Raw genomic sequence first — 23,361 nt, 5'->3', positions numbered from 1 at the left:
TCCTACAAATAGATGATGCTGACCATAAAGAGTGGCATAGATCTTTATATAAGTGCCTTCGTGAACCATTCCATCATCCTGTAGTCCTATTCCCTTTATAAAAATATCTTCCTGAATTGTTACTTTAAAAAAAAAAATCATTTTATAACGACAAACGCATGAGAGCCGTCCTGACCTCTTTAGGCGGGCCATTCCACAAGGTGGGGGCCACGATGTGTTGTTGCTTGAGCAACCCTCATCCATAGTCCCCTTGGATTCGGGATAAGTTATCTCAAGAGAGATTTTCCATACTTTCATTGGGCTGTTGCTTTTTATTAACCATCTTTACAAAACCTTTGGGGGGGTTTGGGGATGGGAGTTTGCTTTTGAAAATTGGACAGAAACATAGTTTGAAAAATATTTTCTTTTGAAGTCAAGCAAGCCTTTGACTGTAAAATAAACTTTCAGGGTTGAATTCATATGAGCTTGATCAGTTGGTGTGCCTTTGGGCTCAGCGGAGCTAAATGTACACATTTGATGGGATAGTGACGCACAGGGGCTGCAGTCTTGTGTGCACTTACCTGGGGGTAAGTCTTGCTGAGCTTGGTGAGATATACTTCCAAGTAGACCTGCCTGTGATCGCTTCTGCAGACCGAAGAGGGGCCAGGGTGAGTTCTGTGGCCCATTCTTAAATGTCAGCATAATTATGCAGGGATATTCACTTGGAAAACATGATGGAAGTGGCCTTGTGCATCGCACTCTGAGGCCAGACATTTACTTAATTAACAAATCTAATTAATAGAGTAGCTGGAAGGCTGGCTCACACATAAAATTAGGGTTACCAACAGGTCTGGAGAAAGATGTCTCCTTAACAGAGGCTTAATGTGTAGAGACGGACAATTGAAGCTTTTCATGGTGTGGAAGTAAAGAATAGCTTTTTTTTCCTCCAGGCAATTGGCAACCCTTCATAACACATCCCCTAGTAGGAATTACGAGTTTTCTGCCATGCCTCTTCCTTTAAAAGGCGTGCATGATGGGAACCTCTGTCTGCCTCTGTGTTTCCAGCACTGCATGTTACCCTAGAGAAAAATGTTTTTGATACGAGTATTGATCCAGCCAAAGTTAAGCACTGTTAGGTCCCATTGATTTTAAACTATTAGAGCTTATATCTTTCTTCTTGAAACCAGTGGATCTTTGAGGAGCTCAGCTGTGGCACTACGGTGCTCATTTTTTTCTCCTAAGCCTTCTTTGAAAACACACAATTGAAAAAAAACCATGAAAAGTGTCTTACGCCTTTGAAAAAACCTCTTATAAGCTCCTTCCTTCCCACCTTGTCATGCTTTGCCCTCATTTTAATAACTGTGCCATCTCTTCTTGGGCACTCTCGTTAATGAGTGACAGACTTTACAAGAGGTCCCATCTGTGAAATGCCACATGCGCTATTCAGTCTTGAAGACAAAAGAGGGGGGGGAGAAGCAAGAGACTGCCTGCCAATAGCATTTATATTCCTTGTCTTTCCCACCCGATGAACGCTTTGTCGGGTAATTACAGCAGCAGATATCAAAAAGAGCCCAGTAGCACCTTTAAGACTAACCAACTTTATTGTAGCATAAGCTTTCGAGAATCACAGTTCTCTTCGTCAGATGCATGGAGGGCAAGAAGAAACTGGTCAGATCTATAGGTGGAGAGGGGAGGGAGGAGTAGATGCAATCAGTAGCTTCTGATATGGAGATCAGTTTGCTTCTGTTAAGGAAGTCGGTTACTTCTGATAATGAGATAACCATTCATAGTCTCTATTCAATCCCAGCCTGTGGCTTTGGGAAAACCTTCCGCCTGAACCTCTGCAACAGAGCTTCCATGCACTGCAGAGGATTCTGGGCTATGTTGTAGGGAAGGGGCTGGGTTCGTGTTGGGCCTCCCAGCCACAGTGTGTTAATAGAGAATGTGTCCCGGAACATGCTCAGCTCTCCTGCACAATTCTGGAATGCAGGGCAGGATCGGTAGCAGAGAGCTGGCGTTCTTGCAGGGAAGGGGGTAGCTCAGCGGTAGGGCATCTGCTTTGCATGTAGAAAGTCCCAAGTTCAGTCCCCGGCACCTCCAGTTAAAGTAGATGACGTGAAAGACCTGAGATGCTGGAGAGCCACTGCTCGTCAGAGTAGACAGTACCAATGGTCTGACTTATTCCACTAGGACTGAAGTTCTCATTGAGGAACTCCTGATAAGCTTCTCAAGAACCTTGGAGTTCCCTAGATCACAACTTCAGCATTTTGGCAATCTGTGCTGTTGCGACCAGATTGTATTTAAGTCTTCAAGTCCCGCCACCACTCATACTTCCCTGGCTGCACATTGTTACTGGGACAGTATCAGCTAAACAGAAAAGTCTAGGGGTTTTTTTGTCTTCAGGCTCTCCTTTTTTGCTTAAGAAACTAAAAGGGCTTCTTTGGCTACAGCCTGCAGAACGAGATACTGAGAAACATTATTTTTAGACGCAGATGCTCCAAACAACTTTCAGGCCGCGGGAATACTGGGGGAGGAACTCAGAACTGATTAATTTGGAGATCCAAGCTCATCTTTATTTGTGCGTGCTGCAGTTATTTTGATATCATCAGCTTTTTGTATGATGCCTGATAAGTGAGTAAAAGGCTTGGCTGCTGAGCTGTTAAAATTCCCGTAGAGAAAATTACAAAATGAGAACTCCATCTGAGGTTGTGGTTCAGCTGCCTCATGGCACGATCGCCCCAGCTGATTACCTTCTGGAACAGACACAACAATTCCTGCTTCTAGATTACGGTAGAATTGATAGTCCTGCACCTTGGCTGTTCCTATTTGACAGCTCCACTTAAACCATTTACCTTGTTTTGTGTGCTTTTTCATCTCTGTGGAAAAGCCCATCTTGATTTTGATGATCCCTCCTCTGCAACACGCTATTACAAACCCATTCAGTTTATTTTGATGGTGGTATTCTTCTCTGGACTCATAGACTTTGGCTTGTTTGCTAACACTGCCAGTAATTTCATTGCCTTAGCCAATGCAACTCGCATGCATTTGTTGATGATGCCACGACACTGCTGTGAGGTGAGGGCTTCATGGTCATTCACCATAGCCAGTGCTTTTTTTCAGGCAATATGTGTTGGTACACAGTACTGGCAGTCTTTTCCACAGTACCAGCACCTCTTTTGGCCAGCGGGTTTGTGCCTCCAAGGTAGTGAACATCATGAGTATCAGCATCAACTTCTTTTAGGAAAAAAAACATTGACCGCAGCCAGCCAGATGCAGGGAAGAGAGGCTGAAAACTGAGGCCAAAGAAAACAGAGGGAATGGGTACCAAGAAGAGGCAGGACCTATGGAAACCCAAAGGGCTCAAACAGCAGCATAGATGTTTGATGGTGTGTATTTTGCAGCACAGTAAGCTCCTCAGGGCAGGGACCTGCCATCTGATTGTACTTAGCACTATGGTGCTTCATACACTGTATCAATCATTTGTTTATTTGCTTACCTCAGATGTGTACTTTCAAAGACGGCAACAGAATTAGAGAACATTTGACATATACTCAGTGCATTAATGACCAAGTTCTCAGAAACTGTGAGGCTGCTCTGTTCATTCCCTTCTCGAAATACTTTTCTAAGTATATCTATTGCATTTCAGTAGATAATATCAGATACAATTTATCAGTTCTTTTCCCCAAACCACACCTCATCCACAGATGTATTCATTCTTTCCTCCTTTAGTACAGGTTTTTGATCAATTAAAACAGAAATAAACTGAACCCATGAAGCTACATTATACTGAATCAGACCATTAATCCATCTAGGTCAGTATTGTCTGCTCAGATGGGCAGCTGTCCCCAGGGTTTGGGGTGGAAGTACTTCACATCGCCCACTGCCTGGTCCTAACGGGAGAAGCTGAGGATGGAACCTGGGACCTTCTGCGTGCCAAGCCGATTCTCTGCCCCTGAAACACACCCCTCCTCCACACAACATACCCACAGAAAACAAAGTTTGTTTTGGCCAAAATTTCAGGGAGGCTGAAAGTGACTGGGCATCAAACAATGCCAATCTGCTTCTGGTCAAGAACAAACAAAAAAGTGGGCAGCCCAACTCCTTGTTTCATAAGTATCATAAACCACTGCAGTTAAAGGCAGCTTGCCGTCAGGAAAATGTAGTGGAGTGAGTTGTAGACTTAGGTATTTTCATGTTGGTAGCCATATTGGTCTTCAATAGAAGAGCAAGATTTGGGTCCGGTAGCTCCTTGAAGACCACCTAGATTTCCAGGGTATGAGCTTTTGAGAGTCAGAGCTCCCTTCTTCAATACTCCTCTCACCTTCTGGGTGGATAAAACCCTACGTACTTCCACTTCTAAATGTATCTGAAGAGGTGCTGCAAACTCTGCAGCAAACATATTTGGCAGGCAAGCCTACCATTTTCAACAGCTGCAGTCACTTGTCAGCTGGATTTCATATCTCTGTGCCTTGCCTACATCCAACTTGACCTGCTGTTAAACAGTTTTGTGGCTATGCAGTAGCTGGGCTAGTGAAGTTTCACTTTCTTCTGTTTTGTAGGCAAATTTGCATCTGCAAAGTAGTTGAAATCAGCCTCTCCCAGGGTCATGGATGGTTGGGTGAAGTAATTAAATGATACGGGGGGGGGGGGAGCTGTGTGGGAAAGTATGTGCGTGAAATAACCTTGATAACAGATTAAGTGAACACCGAAGTGAAAGACTTCTTTAAAAACAAAGTGATTGTATTTAACTGCTAGCTGACTGATCAGTTTGCTCACCCTTTCTTTGAATGATTGGCTGCCAGGTGACCTGCAGCAACATCAGGTCTGTGGAGGTAGAAACTAGGACTCCCATTGGGCTGTGTGAGAAAGCACATGTATAAAATACTGCATACTGCAATGAACTGTACTGTTTGAATACAAGAAATGTAATCAGCCAAACAGGCTCAAGCTGCTTACAAAGAGCTGAACTGCTCAATGAACAATCAGCTCCCTGCTCATGACTAGTGAGCAGAACACGTGTGTAATATTCAGCAGCAGGGCTTTTTTTCAGGGGGAACGCGGGGGAACGGAGTTCTGGAACCTCTTGAAAATGGTCACATGGCTGGTGGCCCCACCCCCTGATCTCCAGACATTGAGTTTAGTTTGCCCTCCGCGCCTGCGGAGGTCAATCTAAACTCCCCTCTGTCTGGAGACCAGGGGGCGGGGCCACCAGCCATGTGACCATTTTCTCTGAGGGCAACCCACTGAGTTCCACCACCTCTTTTCCCAGAAAAAAAGCCCTGTTCAGCAGTCTTTTGCAAGTTTTTTTATTAGTCCCAAGGTTCTAGAATCTGGAGTAGTTTCAGCCCCAGGTTTTATTCTTGTCTCTGGGTAAGCTGGCTAGAGAAACTGCTACGAAGGGCTTTATTGGGCCTTGTGTTTCTTTATTACTTTCTCCTAAATAAAGTTACTCCATGTTTGTTTGAAAGACATTCAGCATATTCCTGGGTGATTGCAGCTTCTTACAGTGTGCTCAGACGGCAGGTGTTCAAGCATCTCTGAGCATCACTTAGCCTGTGGTTAACATCCTCCAGGTGAGGCCAAGAGATCTCCTAGAACTACAAAGGCTCTCCTGGAGAAAATGGTTGCTTTGGTGGCTGGACTGTATGGCATTATACTTCACTGAGGACCCTCTCTTCCCCTAATCCTGCCCTTTCTAATCACCACCCCCAAACTCCAGGAACTTCAAAACCCAGAGTTGGCAACTCCACCTCAGTTTATGCAAAGTTGCACTCAGAAGCTCTTTGCCTTGCCCGTTTCACATTCCTATGAGGAGCCAAACCACATGTGATGCTGGGAGATCCATGAACAGATCTTCTTAGCATTTCACACATCACATCTTGGAGGGTTGCCAGGTCTCCCTGGCAATCGGTGTGGGTGGGTGGTGCACATGCCACTCCTGGCCTCTGCATGATGATGTCACTTCCAGAAAGTGACATCATCACCCTGGCTATGGGAGTGTGCCCATGCTTTGGACGGGGTCAGTTCTTTGAGAATCAGCCTGTTTGGGGCCAAAATTGCCCCCACATGCTGAACAGTACTCCCTCAGCCAGCGCAATGTCAGGCAAACCAACGGGAGTTGCCACTGACTGGCTTCTGGGAACCCTTGTGCATCTGTTATGGCATAGATCTGTCCCTTGTATGCAAGTTGATCTTATCAGTTGCAATCCATTCAGCAGGGGCTTTTATTTCTTTAGAGGAGATAAACAAATTTTCAGGCTCGTAGCTCTCTTTTAAACTGAATTTTGCAAATGGTAATCTTATCACCCTGGTTTAACTGTGTCATAACTACATGTGGGCAGCCTTGAGCAGGTCTTGTCCTGTTGAAAAGATCCTGGAACTCCGTTCTGTGCCCATCACAACACTGCTCTTTACTTGCAGCTGACAACGAACAGAAGTTAAGTCTAAGTGAACAGCAAACAACATTTAGCAAACTTCAAGGACCCTCAATCCAGAGGAAGATAGTTGTGTGCAAGTTGCATTGATATCCATGGGGAAAACAAAATAGAAAAGAGTCCAGTAGCACCTTTAAGACTAGCCAACTTTACTGTAACATAAGCTTTCAAGAACCACAGATGCAACTGTGGTTCTCGCAAAGCTTATGCTACAGTAAAGTTGGCTAGTCTTAAATGTGCTACTGGACTCTTTTCTCTTTTGCTACTACAGACTAACACGGCTAACTCCTCTGGATCTATGACCATGGGGAAAGCAGATGACTTCTCGTCCCATTGATTTCAATGGGACAAATGTGATTAACTTGTCCTGAATGGAGGAGAGGTTCCTGAGAGTTCTTTCTCTCACATACAGCAAGGAGAAATGTGACAATCTCAACTTGGGATGGGGGGAAAAAATTGCACTGTGGCCAATCATAGTCAACAACAGACGAGAGCCAGTAATTACTTGTTAATCCAAGGTTACTCTTTCTTTTAGCTGAAACAAAGATCTGCTTCAAATACTACCATGGAGTGAGCGGGGCACTGCGAGCAACCACCCCCAGTGTAACAGTGAAGAATAATGCAGCTCCCGTAAGTCAGTCTTCTTCCTTTTTTGACCATGCTGACTATCACATGCCCTTTCCTTTGTGACTTGCGGAGCAAATACATTATGCAAAGTTAAGCAAACTGTGTTGATCTGGACAGATTGCAGAGCGTGATATTTCCTTGTCGCAAATTTTGATTTCTTTGGTTTGTCTGTGAGCTTATGAAGTTGCCTTGTTGCCAGACCGTCTAGCTCAGTCTCTTCTAATCCGCCTGGCAGCAACTTTTCAGGGTCAAGCAGCAAGGCTTTCCCGGCACCAGGATACCCAAGACGCTGAATCTGGAGATGCCATTGAATGAACCTGTTAAAGATCTGCTCTGTTGGTGGAAAATAATCCTGTTGTTTGGAAGCCTGGGCTGGCTGGGCCAGAGTACCTGGATTCTCAAGTGTTTCAATTAAAATGTTTCGGAGAACAGAAACACAATAGTTTTACATAGTTTCAGGTGGCACTAGACTCATATCTAAGAGTTTATCATGTTTAACTTAAAAGATTTTACTGTTAGATTCAATCAGTTATGCTTTGTAGGAATTTCCAATTACGTAATTTACTCATTTGGAAAGGGAATAAAATAACATCTATTCACTTCTGACCGTCAGTGTATTTAGTATTTGAGACATGGAAATATAGGGAAATGAGTTAAGCAAATGGTGGCCATTTTCACACTGCTTACTGGCCATGGAACATTGCGCCGAGCTCCCGGAACGAGAGCGTCTTCCTGGCTCAATTTTGCGCAAGAACCGTTCTTGCGCAAAACCGCGCCAGGAAGACGCTCTCGTTCCGGGAGCTCGGCGCAATGTTCCGTGGCCGGTAAGCATGTGAAAACGGCCGGTGTCTGCTGTGTTGAAATTGTTCCTGAAATAAATAAACCTTTCTCCCTATACCAACAAAACCTTGCTTTTACATTGAGACCCTCAAGTGTATAAGATGCTGTTTGTGAGACTCTTCCAGAATCAGTCTATCATTTTGCTTTTAGCCCTGGCTGTGAGGTTGCAGTACCTGGCTGTGGGCACTCAGGAGGGGGAAATAGATAAGAAAATCCACCCCCTTTCAACGGTCTTGCTGGGCTGCATCCCACACACTGTTGGATATTACATTGTCATCGCTGTGTAGCGGACATTTCCAATTTGTCCACACAGGAAAATCCAGTTGCTATAGTGTTATGACAGCACAATATCCAACAACGTGTGGATGCAGACCTGGTCAGTGGCTAGATTATATCTGTCTTGCAGGCTGGATTGAACTCTAGAGGTGCCAGTTGCTGACTGCTTTATTAAAGAACCAGCGTGGTGTAGTGGTTAGCGTTTTGGAGTAGGATCTGAGAGAGCCAGGTTTGAATCTGCACTCTGCCAGGGGAACTTGCTGGGTGACTTTGGGCCTATCACACACTCTCAGCCTAACCTACCTCATAGGGTTGTTGTGAGGAAAAAATGGAGGAGAGGAGAATTATGTAAGCCACCTTGGGTGCCTACTGGGGATAAAGGTGGAGTATAAATAAAGTAAACAAGCAAGCAAGCAAATAAATAAATAAAGCTTTTGGGAGCCACAATTCTAGAGAGTTTGTTAATTTCACCTTTGCCTCCCAAGGGGAAGTGAAATTGATAAAGGTGAAGATGAAATTAACAAACCTTCTAGGAGCAATCTCTGCCTGCTCTGTGCAGAGAGGTGAAAAACCTCTCCTGTAAGATGACTCGTGTAGAAAGACTCTCTGACAAATGACTGAAACACAAGATCTGGACTTTGGAGGTTGTATCCCATTAGCGGAGGCACTTCCACTAGCAGAGGAAAGCATCTCCACTAGTGGGATGGATCCATAAAGTCTGACCCTTTACTTGTCCCATATTATTGGGCCATTATGGAAAGTATTGCATTCAGTGAATCCTTTGCTCCCCCTTGACAACAGCAAAATACTCATTTGCTCAGGACTTTGTGCACTCCTGTAAATATTTGCTTTCCAATCTGTTGTGCCGCAGTGTAGGAGGAAGAACACTTACCAATGAAGTGTTCCGCCTCTGCTGCTTTCCCTGGCACGCTCTCCAGTTAATGATTTCAGGCATGCGTGGAAGCCAACAAGAGCCCCTGTCTTTCACCACCTTGTAAGGGTCCTTTGGTGTGAACTGAGCCCTTTGTGGGAATACCTAATCACTCAGGGAGACTCCGTTGGGGGGACCTTCTTGTGTCTTCTCGAGAGGGAAGCATCATTTAAACTGGTCCCTTGTGGAATTCAGTGCTCTTTTGAAGAGTTTTCTTTACCCTGGAAGCTCCTAAAGCATGCTGTGGCAATGCCACCTTTTATTGGGTGCAAGAATTGGGGCCATTGGAACTGCAAGCAGGCATTGTTGGGGAGAATTTCACCTATGAAATAAACACATTTTTGTTAGTGTTTCCCCCTATTGGAGGAATTTAGGGGAGCAGATGGGGAGGGGTCTTTAAATCCACCTCTCCTTTTGTTGTGATGGTCCCAGTCTGAATCTGGGCCCTGTGTGCCCAACAGCAGACAGGAGAGACAGCGAAAGAAAAACAAGCAATAGGGAACCAGCAGGGCTTTTTTTCAGCAAGAACGCAGTGGAACGGAGTTCCAGCACCTCTTGAAAATGGTCACATGGCCGGTGGCCCCGCCCCCTGATCTCCAGACAGAGGGGAGTTGAGATTGCCCTCCACGGAGGGCAATCTAAACTCCCCTGTCTGGAGATCAGGGGGTGGGGCCACCGGCCATGTGACCATTTTCTCCAAGGGCAACCCACTGAGTTCTACCACCTCTTTTCCCAGAAAAAAAGCCCTGGGAACCAGTTAGTTCTCCATTCGTTACTGTCACTGGTTGCTGTGGATGCTGTTTGGATCCTTTATATGAAATAAGCTCTGGATTTCTGAATGGAGGCCCTTGTCTTTTCCCAGTCATCATTTAAAATAATAAGTGCACACTTTGCTAGGGTCAGTCAAGAGGAGTTGGCAACACTGATTTGTGCCAGCTTGAAGAGAGAGCATTGTATTTCATCGTGGTAACCATAGAAGAGCCAATATGTGCAGCTGAGAGTGTGGCGCTGGGTCCAGCAAATAATGCTAGGAAGGAACTGGCATGATTTGTTGTGTGTTGGGGGAAGGGGTCCTCTAATAGCACAGAGGAGATCATTACTGAAGCTGTTTGTTTGTTTGTTAATGGTTTTGATGCACCCCTGATACCCCTCGGCTTCTGCTCGGCTCAAATCATGTCTCCTATTATGACCATCTAATAGAAGCAATAATCATCTGTACATAATAACACTGTAATCAAACAAATTGTACGAAGATGCACAACTGCAAAGTACATTTGTAACCTGCCATGCTTCAGTGCCTCTCCATTGTCTCATTACATATATCAGGCAACAAATCTCGTTTTTATAGCTGAAGTCAGTTGCACAAGTGCCACACTTCTCAATACGGCTCTTTTTATGGTTAAAAAAAAAATCAGGATTAATGGGGGAAGAGGGGAAATGTTTTATTGCCCAAATATTTTTAACCTGATCTGAAAAAGGGATCAAATTGACCCTGAGTAGTGTAAAAAAAAAAAAAAATCTTCACTCTCAGTCTTCTTCAACTATCTATTCCTTATGATGAGGTCATCGAGTGAAGGGCAAGTGGAGCACAAGTGAACAGGGAGGAATGCATGTGAGGGCCAAGCTACAAGTGACGAATGACACTTGAACGGCAAGTGAACAGACTGAGGGCCAAACTACAAGTGACGAATGACACAGGTTGGACACTTGTCAGCTTCCCTCAAGTTTTGATGGGAAATGTAGGCATCCTGGTCTTGCAGCTTGGCTCTCTGACGGCTGTCCAATGGACTTTTCAACTGTCACTTGTCCAACATTCTGCCAAGCTGCCTACATTTCCCATCAAAACTTGAGGGAAGCTGACAAGTGTCCAACCTGTGTCAGGCGTCACTTGTAGTTTGGCCCTCAGTCTGTTCACTTGCCATTCAAGTGTCATTCGTCACTTGTAGCTTGGCTCACACTTTTAAATTTTTTTTTTTTACAAGTGTATACTTCGATGGTGTTGGGTCATTTTTACTCTCAATTGCCCTGAGCAGAAAGGGGAACATCTATCTGTGAATATGTTGATGTGCTGGCAAACAGAATGGGGTGGGGGACAGACGAGGATTGTACTTGACCAGACAAAACAAACACTTCCAGCATCTTTAGGATTTGTCTTGGACTTGTCTTGTGGTTATGTGGATGCAGGAGGTGAAGATAGGCATAAGTCATGCCTGTTGCCTTCTCTCGCACCACTGCCCCTTCACCAGTGCTTCCAGTGCCTCGGCTGGTGGGGTAGAGATCTGGCCCTGAGAGCCAAATGAAATGGTCTAGTGGGCCATTGTCTGCATACATACTAGCAGGGCTTTTTTTTCAGCTGGAACGCAGTGGAACGGAGTTCCGGAACCTCTTGAAAATGGTCACATGACCGGTGGCCCCGCCCCCTGATCTCCAGACAGAGGGGAGTTTAGATTGCCCTCCGCGCCACTCAGCGGCACGGAGGGCAATCTAAACTCCCCTCTGTCTGGAGATCAGGGGGCGGGGCCACCGGCCATGTGACCATTTTCTCCAAGGGCAACCCACTGAGTTCCACCACCTCTTTTCCCAGAAAAAAGCCCTGCATACTAGTGATTACCTACCCCTGAGTTATATCAAACAAAATTATATTCATTACCTGTAATTCAAATTATATACATGCATTGTCTCAATATGGCAAGTGGGGTTGCCTTTTTATTATTTAAAAAAATCCATTGTGTGCATGTGTGTATTTATGTGCACGCGTGTTCCACCTTTGCAAAATGAAAAAAAGACACCCCCCCATGATTCATTTTACATGTCAAAATAACACACAGAATCACATACATATACCCATGCCAGATCCAACCCCACTCATTACATAACACACCAACAAACATAAGTTCAATGCTTTTACCAGGATATGGTTTCTTAGTAATGGAAAAAACCTCAAACACATCAATAATAAATTACACTTTAAAAAAAACCTGCCTCATGAAAACTACAAGCACTGAACCTTTCAAAGTATATAAACAATGCTTGGCATATTGTGAAACTTGTCAGCTGTGGAGAAGAACCAGGAAGACGAGCCATTCCTCAAGAATGAAAGCACAGCCGTGAACGCTGCAGCTTCGGGGAATGCCTTCCCCACTCATTGTCACAAGTCACGGATTACTAATACGCACGATTGCTCAACCCTGTGGGAAATGTGGGAAGCCGTACCACTGGGTAAAGTAGTACCTTACATAAGAATGTGTAACAGGAGAAAAATCACCATGTTTGTCGTAATACAGGCAACCAAGCAGCCATGTGGCAGAAAGCCCTGCCAAATAGTAAGTCGGCCTGCTCTGTGTGATTTCGGTAGGCTGTAATAAAAGGTATTACACAGATTTTGTTTCTTGTTCCAGATCTATTCCACCCACTGAAATGACTGAAGCAGTGTTCAGTTACTACACACGGTTTGTCACACAAGCATAGCCTAAGCCTTCTGCACCTTCCTTTTCCATAGACATGCACATGTAAGGAAATCCATCCGTGCTCCCTTGATTCTGAAGACAAGGAAGCGGAGGAGCCTCTCCTTCATGTTCTTGGAATTTCCACCTATCAGTCAAAACCAGGGCTTTTTTCCAGCGGGAACGCGGTGGAACGGAGTTCCTGAACCTCTTGAAAATGGTCACATGGCTGGTGGCCCCGCCCCCTGATCTCCAGACAGAGGGGAGTTTAGATTGCCCTTCACGCCGCCGGGCAGCGTGGAGGGCAATCTCAACTCCCCTCTGTCTGGAGATCTGTGGGGTGGGGCCACCAGCCATGTGACATTTTCTCGGAGGGCAACCCACTGAGTTCCACCACCTCTTTTCCCAGAAAAAAAGCCCTGGTCAAAACCATTGAAGTATAAGAGCTTCACCTCTTTGTGGGAAAGAGGGCAAATCTTTGTCTCTGTAACAGCCGTGCTGCCATTTTATTTTTATTTCACTTCATTTGTGCCCCACTTTCCCCCAAGATGGAACCCTAACAAGCGTACATGGTTTTCTTCTCCTCCTTTTCATCCTCACAACAACCCTGGCTGATTCCGCACACGTCGGATAATGCACTTTCAATGCACTTTATCAATCATTTGAGGTGGATTTTTTGTTCCGCACACACAAAAATCAGTTCCAAATGATCTGTAAAGAGGATTGGAAGTGCATTATCCAATGTGTGCGGAATCACTCCCTGTGAGCTAGGTTAGGCTGCGAGTGTGTGACCAGCCCAAGGTCACCTAGTAAGTGAGGAATCGAACCGGGGTTTCCCAGATCCTGGTCCAACACTCTAATCAGTACCCCATGCTGGTCTTGGTCTCTAAGGCCATTGTTTCCCTAACATATATCCTGTAAAATTACTCCGACTTTTTGGCGCTGGGCTGATTCAGCCATATCTAGATGCTGCTTAAATAAATGGCTTTGACCAGAAGCAGCTGTGAGGTGGAAGGGAGAGGTCCTGTTGGCTGATAGCACCCTCTCCTGTTGATTAAGAAACGGTTTTGATGAGGCCAGAGGGAGGCTTTTTTTTTTGTTTTTCTGCTCCGGGCTGGGAGGAGATGGTTGTGACGAGAAGGGCTCGGCGTATTCTCCAAAGCACGTTTGCACCTTTCTATTCGATCTGTTTCATGAGGGTTCATTGGATGTTTTCAGACCTGCCTTTTCATTGATTTACATCGAAACTGACACTTACAATGAAAACCACTTATGTAGATGGGAAGGCACGCGTGACTTAATAACACATATGAGAATTAAATTATCATGCACTTGTCAGCTAATGATGTCTTGCTAAAGAAATACCCCGTATGTGTATTTGTGTGTGCAGGTGTGTGTATACTTTTATTGTTCTTTGATCTCCTCCTAGCACACTGTAGTAGGTCCAGTGCTTCTTTATGAAGCACTTTCCTTTGTTTACTGTGCAACCCTTCCAGTCTAAACCTAGTGAAATCAGTGGGCTGATGCTAGAGTAATGGTGTGTAGGATTATACTTCGACTGCATCTACATGGAGGTATCACTTCACTATTGTGACTGAACTGAAATAAGTGTTTCTGGAGCATTCACATGACATCATTCCCTTTCTTTGTTTTCTCCCCTTCTGCTGCACTCCAAACCTTGGGAAAGATTGCAGTTTAAAAAGCTGCTTTGCACACTGTGTGGATGGAAAAATGTTATTATAGCTCTCACCAACATCTGTGTCGCTTTCCTTCCTTCATTCCTAACATAAACTGAAGCAATAGGTCAATTACTGATTTTAAAGATATGTCAGTTACCATACGTAATTGACCTATTGCTGTAGTTCGAAATCAGTAATTAACATTCTGCGGCAGCTTCCTGGGTGGTGGAGGGGGGGGCGGCTACCATGGGTTGGAGGCTGAGATAAGGGAAGTGCAAGGAAAACTCCATTGCAGGGATGTTCCATTGCTACTGTGAATGCTTCTGCGTTTACAGTGGCAATGGAATGAACACAGAAAAGCATCACTGTGTGGATGCAGCGATAGTATAGTTATCAATGGCCTATTCATAAGGAATTTGGCCTACTTGTCCAGGAGCCTTTAAAAAAAAACTCTTAGGAAGTGCATAATCTGATACAACGGGTTTGAAAAAAATGTTTTTCAAACTTTCGACAATTAGTAGCACTTTTTTCCTCCTGGAATAACACTGGAGCTACATTTCACTTTTAAACTGAGAATGACATATATATGACAAAGGTAAAGGTAGTCCCCTGTGCAAGCACCGAGTCATTACTGACCCATGGGGGGACGTCGCATCACGACGTTTTCTTAGCAGACTTTTTGTTATGGGGTGGTTTGTCATTGCCTTCCCCAGTCATCTACACTTTACCCCCAGGAAACTAGGTACTCGTTTTACTGACCTCGGAAGGATGGAAGGCTGAGTCAGCCTTGAGCCGGCTACCTGAACCCAGCTTCCGCTGGGATCAAACTCAGGTCATGAGCAGAGCTTGGGCTGCAGTACTGCCACTTACCACTCTGCGCCACGGGGCTTTGCCATATATGACATACATACACATATATTTTCTCCATTCCAGGATCTTGGGCAGGTTGTGTCCTGGGAGCTGTGGGGTAGCTCAGTGATTATTGCTTCCCACTGCTGACCTGCTCAGCCAGACGTGGCCCATGGATGGGACTCTACTTTCTAGGCCATTGCGGTGCTTCTAAGATTCCCTACACCTGTAATCAGGGAATCCCAGGGCAACCTCATTCCTTCCCTCGAGTTCATGCAGCTGCTTGCCATATTGGCAGGAGGTGGGGCTGGGAAACCAGAACAGCATGGGATCTTCCCACTGTGATAGGCGTGGGGTGGTGGGTGCATTCAACCTGATATCTTCAGTTACCAAGACTCCACTGAGCGCCCCTCCCCTGCAGCACATAGCTGAACAATTTACTGATTTTAATTACCCCAGTCCTTTTCAGGAGTGCCAGAGTCACACAGCTGAGAGGGCATGGGCTCCCACCACCACACTTGTGAGTATCAAGAGGTTTAGTCAGCCCCATGTAGATATCAAGCTCTTAAATGGCCCACGACAGCCTATGCATATCCTTTCCCTTTCCAATCAACATCCAAGTCTGTGAGCATGCAGATATTTGAAAAAGCTATTTGGGGTTGGAGGGGTGTAGTGGGGGATGGATTCAATCACCTGCACCCCCTTTCCTTACCAAATTGCTGGATCCAGCTCTTTAAAGGTGACAGATGTAGAACTCTGGTTGTTTTCTCCGTGGGACTGAAGCACAGAAATACAAAGATATTTATTTGATAGTAATACAGGAAGCTATATATCAGTTGGTTATGGGGAAATGGATGCTTGCAAACTGAATAATGGGCAGTAATATTACCTGTTCTCTTGGAGTCATTTATTTTTGCAGTGATAAATAAATTTTGTTTAAAAACAGTAAGATAAGGGAATGCTGTTTTTTATCGGCGCTTATAAAACATACTGATAATGTTGCTGTAATTTCATGCTTTTGTCTTCTCCTTCGCCACGAAGAAGCTCTCCTGTGGCCTCTATTTCTCCTTCACTGGCAACAGTGCTAACTCGTCAAATAAATGTTTCGCCTAATGATTGCTTGTCATTGATTTGTACTTAATTGTGTCGATAGAAATAGTAGTTATTAAGCATGTTTTTCTCAAAAAGAAGGCAGTAGTGATGGCGGCTCTCTTCCCACTCTACCCGCCCCCTCTCCCAGCAGATTTTTAAAAGCATCACCAGTGAAGATTCAGTCCAGGGGCAAGGAAACCGAAGGCTGATCAGTTTCTCACTGTCAGGTATGCTTTATTCTAACATTTTTTAAAAAATGCCACCTTTCATTTCCTTGGTACCTTTTTATGCAACCCTTCGTCTCAAGACATTAGGACAATGTACATAGGTCTCCTCGCCATTTTATCCTTACAACATCTCTGTGAGGGAGGTTAAACTAAAGAAGGATGACTTCCCCAAGGCCATGGTGCAGCTTTGTGTGAGCCAGTGTTATCTGATAATTAGACTGAGAGTCTTTCTACACAAGACACCTCTGTGCATGTTTGTCAAGTGTAGGGAGACACAATGTTAGCCGGGAAGCGCAGTTTAATAAGACAGAGCTGACAGAGATCACTCCTAAGAAGGTTTGTTAATTTCATCTTTTCCTCCCCCAAAAGTTCTGTCAATTTCACCTCTCTAGTCTAAAACTGTGGGATCGCAACCAGAGGGCAGTGAGGAATGGAAATGGGCTGGAGCTGCCTTCCAGAGCCAGGCTTGGACCTAGAGAGGTTATAATGGGCTGAAGTTTCCCTTCTGGCATTTCACAGCCCCTTCACACACCTGCAGTGTATAGCAACGCCTTTGCCCTGCTGCCGACTCTGTTTTTTTAAACAACCCTTCCCAGCTAACATTGTATCTCCTGACACGTGTTCTTCACATGTCAGATGTCTCATGTGGAGAGACTCTCAGTGTCAGCTTAGGGTATGGGAAACACAGGTTCAAATCCCCGTGGAAGCTTGCTGGGTGACCTTGGGCCAGTCATGCAATTCTCAGCCTAATCAACCTCACAGGTTAGTTGTGAGGAGAGGAGAATGACGTAAGCCACTTTGGGCCTGTACTGGGGAGAAAGATGGAGTATAAATGAAGTAAATAAATAAAAAGACAAGAGTGTGCAAAGAAGCCTTCCTATTGAGGATCTTCTGAGAACCCCAGTGTTTCCTGGGAAACAATTTGAGAGACAGGCAGGCCCAAAGTTATCTAGCAAGCTTCACAGCTAAGTGAATATTTGAACCCCATTCCTGTCCAACATTCTCTCTACAATGCCACATTGGCTATCGTGAGCTCTTACGCACGAAGACCATTTCTATTGTGTAATCTTTTCTTCTATCCCCTTCTCTTTGAAGATAATTAAATAGTCATTCCTTTTAGCAACATGGGAATAATTAATTTTGCTACTTGTCTGTTTCTGACCTGCACGTTTTCTTCCCACTCACTCACTGTTAATTTATCATGTCCTCCGCCCCGAAAATTTTCCCTGCAGACCTCCTTTGGCTTTTCTCATGAACCTGTTCTCTTTCTTTGAGCAAAATTTAAAAACCTTCGTCCTTTTAATAGATTATTCTGTTACATTTTCTTCCAATCTCTCTGAGGGATTTTATTTGGCACACGCTTTGTGTAAAACAGTCCGTCGCCATGCCGGATTTTCCCGCATACCTGTAAGTTATTTTGTGACACTTGTGCCATATATTACTAAAACCACCTGCCAAAATTTTGCTAAGCCTCCATTAGTGTCTTGCAATAGTCTCCTTTTGCATCTTGCTACACTTTTCAGCAATATCGTTAGTTACTTTAGTTAGTTGTTAGTTGTTAAAGCCCATCTCAGTTACTGTTTCCAACCCATGCCATGTCTTTTTATGCAAATCACAAATTGGATCCAAAGAGTCAAACCCACTGCCATAATAGTGCTTCCATTAACAGAACAGGGGAGAATGACAGGCATTGATTCCCCCTCACATTTTGGCTCCATTCTATTCTTGAGGGTCTTTTGACCTTCAGGAACAGAATTGGGGTGGTGGGCAACAGAAATGTTGCTCAGAGAGCTCTGAGAGAAGGGGGAGATGGGCCATCTTTTCCCTGCTAGCAGTGCATTGAATCCAGCCATTAATATTTTCTGTGTGTCCAGATATTTTGCTACACCCTTGTCCTAACTCGCTGTGCCTCCTTTTGGGAGGAAGGAGAGGGTCTGTCAGAGTGAAGTGGAATCTGCACCTTGGGGTGTGGATGTAGCTGCGTGGTAGAGCATCTAATGACTGGGCTTATGATTGCAGAATAATAACTGTGCTTAAATACCACTCTTCTAGATAAATTAGTGCCCTACTAAAGGCACTGAACAAAGTCAGTGTATCATCCCACAATACAGCCAGGGAGCTGGGCTGAGAGGGGTGGCTTACTCAAGGCCACCTCCTGAGCTCAAGGCAGTAGTGGGATTCAAACCGGCAGAGTGCCAATTCACATCCCAACCACTTAGCTACTATGCTATATCGGAAGGCCTCAGGCTCAATCCCTGGCCTCTCTAGTTGAAAGGATTATGTCATAGGTGGTGTGAAAAACAATGGAAGAACCACTTAAGTTGGAGGAAGGCTCCTTAGGCTGGAGGAAGATGTCAAACTTTACTTCATGGAGTGATAGGATAGGGGTAGGATCCACCCTTAACTCGTTTCTTCCTTTAAGTGATGGATTGGGCAGAGACAATTCTTTACCCAATAAGCCATATGGCTCACCTGGGAGTTACCTAGTCCTCAGGTTCTAGCCAGTATACATACTGACCGTCTTCTACACTAACGGTGAGATTTACTGCAATTATCCCATAGCTGCCTCTGCTCCAATTTGATACGACTGACCATGTTATGGAACTGTTTAATATGCTGTTTATTATCTTCTAGATGAATATGGTTGTCTCCAAATGCTACTACAATTAATACGGTCGTCTCCAAGAATGACCTTACTCTCCGTCTCATCTTGTTATGAACTTCATACTTGTTTGAGTGATTGAGAAAATATATAGGAATGTGCATGCTCTGCCTTCCTGCTCCAGTGATCTGTTTCTGAGAAATTACCTGACATTTTCACACTGATTGATATGCACCACTCGTTTTGACGAGCGCTGTGATTTATGACCAAGCAGAAATGATGTATGGCATATTAATGTCATTCATCAATAGGTTTGGAGAGTAAAATATACACACAGAATGGAAACTGCTCTCTTGAATTCCTTCAGTTCCCAACCCCCCAAGAGCTGCTGTGGGAAAGTGCATTGAGCTTGTTTGCATTTTTATTATTAATGAAAACTTCGAGGTCTACTAGAATTTGGTATTCATGGGAAACATGTTTTCAAAGCCACCGAGATTAAGTGAAAATATATTTTATTTACTTGCTTAGGTACATATTTCATGTATTTGTACCCTGCTTTTCCACCAGATCGGCTTCCAAATCACCATGCAACTAAATTCCATCACAGTATTCAGTTAAAGTGGGTTGCTGAGTTGTATAGTTTTGTTTTTTCCTCAAAGGAAACGTCACCAATTGAGACCAAGCAAGAAGCTCAGAAGCTGAGATTTGTCAGTACAATTTGACGGGGAGTTGTACCCCAAATGTTAGTTGGTCAGTCTTATTCCCACCCTCCATCTGCTGATGGCTTCTGATAGCTGGAGCCTATAGCACTCAGTGATAAGGGCTTCTGTCTTGAAAGAGTAATCCAACAATAGTTTATGTAGTCAGAGTGGACTTGGCTACTGAGCTGCATGCCGTCGATCGGTTCTGTCAGTAGTGACCCCATCCCCTGTCCCATGGTGTCGTCCCCTGATGCAAGAAATTCCTCTGCTAGTGGAAGGGTCTCTTGTGTCAGAGGAAAACACCACCATTAGCAGAACCGATCTATGGAATCCTGCCCACCGATATTTCTGTGGAAATAGTATAAAGTAGCATTTGCATACAAAGGAAGCAGAAGGAGTTTGCCTGGAAATTTCATGGCTTTTTGCCAAGTTTTAGAGGAGGGAGAGTCAGAATTTCCTAGATTTAAGGTCATTGTCCATTCTGTCACCTAGGAGACTAGGGGGAAATTTGCCAAGTCCATGGAAGTAGCTGCGGCAGCCACTCCCCAGCTAGACCTTCTTATAGGCTCTGGCCAGAGGGGAGAGGGTGGAGGTGCGAGATTTCTCTTTCTCTGAACAATCTGGGTGTCTAAGCTGTTAGGAGCTGTGGAGGACTCATTCAAAACTCCTTCACATTCCTATTTATTAATATCTCACCCTCTTCCATCATGCATCTTAAGGCAATGGCCGATTCCGCACGGCTTACCTGAAGCCGGGACATTGCAGAACATGCCGGCAAAAACACGGAAGATCACATTTTTGCCAGCATGTTCCGCAACATCCCGCAACATTCCGGCTTCGGGTAAGCCGTGCGGAATTGGCCAATGTATAAATAACTGGGGTTCCCAGGTCATAGATCCAGAGGAGTTAGCCGTGTTCATCTGTAGTAGCAAAATAGTAAAGAGTCCAGTAGCACCTTTAAGACTGACCAAATTTATTGTAGCATATGCTTTCAAGAGCCACAGCTCTCTTCATCAGATGGGTCCCCAGGAGATTTCCCAACCAGACTGTCGTGACCCCCTCCAACCAGCCCTCTGACCCACCCCAATGGCTCCGACTCAGAGGGCTCAGGAGAGCCTGAGAAGCCACGGCCAAGAAACCGGAAGGGCCAGTGGGATCAGGGAGGGCTTGACGCCTCAGTGTCACCTGCTGACCACACTGCAACAGCACCAGAGGCCACTCCGCCAGGGAGGCGTTGCCACTGGCCTCAGAGATAACCACTAGGGCTCTGCCAGCAAGGATGTGAACCTGGGCCTTGAGCCCCTCAGGAACCCTTCCCGCTCTGTGGAAGGCCTGGGCTGAGATAGAACAAAGGAGGTGAAACGCCGGACTGGCAGCACGCAATCCCAGAGTGGACCCAGAACAGGGCTCTGAGAGCCTCAGTGCCTGCCAGCGGATGCAGCAGCCTATTTAGGCTGAGGTTTAAGAACGTTGCATTGCTGGATCAGCCAGTCCACTAGGCGCATGCAAGCCCTGTGTTTCAGCTCCCAGCGCCCATCTGTGTTCCCAAGTCTGGCTGGCAGCTCTGCTTCAGAGGATCCCAGACCTGCCCAGCCTGCTGAGCACAGGACAGATGCAGTGACTAGAATTATACCCACTTAGCTTCACCAAAGTAGCAGCGTCCTCCCAACTATACTCTGGGGCCGTGCCTGACCTTCCTTCAGTTCCCCAAGGTGGTGTCTGAAGTGGGGCTTCACTGTGCACAGTGCTTTTATCACCCCTGCCCCACCTCTCTGAAGCCAAAATCTTACCCTGAGGTTCCAGCCCATCTGTGCCCTTAGGCCCCTTCCCCAACATAACATTACAGAATTTAGCACTTCTCTTTACTTGCAGGTAAATCTCACTGCAGTCGTTTGGATTTGTGCATAGAGGAACTGTTTCTCCCCCTCCCACAAGAACTTGGGGTCACCCATTGAAGTTGATTGGCAGTTGAAGACAGACAGACAATATATTTCTTGGCCCAATGGCATACTTACGGAATTTATTAATTCATTAAGAACATTGAGCCAAGAGTTGGTTGAACATGAGTGGGAAGGAGACTGGAAAGCTGCTTATAGAAATATAAAGGGGCCACTGTCACACATAACCTGAACTTCCAATATTCAGCTGAAAAATGTTGGTCCATCTATGGAAATCGAGTGGTATCTCCCCCCCCACACCCCAACACCATCATGCCAGAAATGTTATACTTGAGGTTTATTGCTACTATTGTTATTCTAAAAAAATATTTTGTTAACATTATTTTTAACGTCATTTCTTGCCCACCTTTCTCACTGAAGCTCAACATGGATTACAAAATATAAAATACAATTCAGTAAGTTAGCAGAGACCTCCAATAAACAATGCAGTAGTTCTAGATTACAGAATTGGAAAGACAATGCAAACGAAAAGCTAAGGCATGTCATAACACAAAGAAGAAAAGGGGTTGCAAATGCAGAGGGTGTTCCAAGAAATGTGCAAGGTGACGTATACAGTAAATATTGCAATGAGCTAATGATCTTATTCCCATGTAGAAGGGACCTCCTGAGCTCTCCCTTTCTACCTCCTTGGTACCACTCAGTCAATTTGACAGAGTTCCTAGGACTGACCTTTTGGATTGTAGCTAATAATCTGAGCTGTTCTGTAAGCTAGAGGACTGCAGGCTACGGTGGCCGTACAAGTATCTGACCTTCAAAAGAGGGAGAAGACACTTCCATGCACTGCTCCTACCCCTATTCCTAGAAAGCTAACAGGATTCTGTTTTCCACGTTAGCTGAGTGGGCATGAGAGGAGCTTACCTTCTATCCTTAAAAGGGACTTGTGCTCCCCAAGAATATATGCACGGAAACCCAGGGGTCCCTGGACCCTAGTTTTGGGAACATTTATTCGGCCAACATGGGAAATGAAATGCTAGTCTAGAAGGATTTGAGTCTGATTGCAGCAGGGCTTCTCTTACGTTCTAATGCTGTGGAAGCGTGCTGTGGCAGAGACTGTGAGTTGTATGTGCAATTTATTCCTGAGCAGACAGTGAATGCTAATGAGGATCCTCAACCTTTGCAGATTTCCAAGCTTTTGGTCTGAAGAAAGGCATGTTCTTCAATCCAGATCCTTATTTAAAGATCTCGATCCAGCCTGGAAAACATAGCATCTTCCCTGCTCTTCCTCACCACGGACAAGAGAAGAGATCTAAGATCATGTGCAATACTGTGAATCCCATCTGGCAAGGAGAGGTAAGCCCTTGAGTTTTTTTTTAAAAAAATAGATAATGTTACTCTACTCTACATGTTTGAGTTTCACAGAATAAATGAATAGACTTATTTCCAGGCGTGCACAAGTTTTTGTGAACTTTGGAGCCAGCCGTATTTTCATTGGAAGAAAAGAGAGAGGGCGCCGGCAAGAGGAGAGATCTTATATTTGCTGGCACATTCTGATCCCCCCACCCTGTAGCCTGGATACATCTTCTAGCAATGTTTATTTGAGACATGCTGGACTAAAGCCTCTGGTTTGGAAGCCCTTCTTCACTGAGTGACTCCAGTTGTGCTTTACTCAGTGATAAGGTAGACGCATTCTTTCCAAGCTCACAGCCTCTCTTCACACCTTCCATCGCTGATCCCTCAAACTGAAAGGATGCTGGGGTGGTGGCCAGAAAAGCCCTGGTTCAAA

General features: G+C 45.0%; 1 protein-coding gene across 1 annotated transcript in view; it reads left to right on the top strand.

Annotated features, from left to right (window-relative positions):
• Nucleotides 1–23,361, top strand: part of HECW1 (HECT, C2 and WW domain containing E3 ubiquitin protein ligase 1) — a 186,924-nt gene that overhangs the window by 60,758 nt on the left and 102,805 nt on the right. Inside the window, exons 4-6 of the mRNA XM_054991627.1 lie at nt 6,949–7,043; nt 16,302–16,377; nt 22,759–22,928. Coding sequence (XP_054847602.1) covers nt 6,949–7,043; nt 16,302–16,377; nt 22,759–22,928 — 341 coding nt within the window. The remainder of the gene's footprint in view (nt 1–6,948; nt 7,044–16,301; nt 16,378–22,758; nt 22,929–23,361) is intronic.

Source organism: Eublepharis macularius, chromosome 11 (genome assembly GCF_028583425.1).
Source record: "Eublepharis macularius isolate TG4126 chromosome 11, MPM_Emac_v1.0, whole genome shotgun sequence".
Taxonomy (NCBI): domain Eukaryota; kingdom Metazoa; phylum Chordata; class Lepidosauria; order Squamata; family Eublepharidae; genus Eublepharis; species Eublepharis macularius.
Note: the sequence above shows the minus strand (reverse complement) of the source record. Positions and strands in the feature narration are given on the sequence as shown.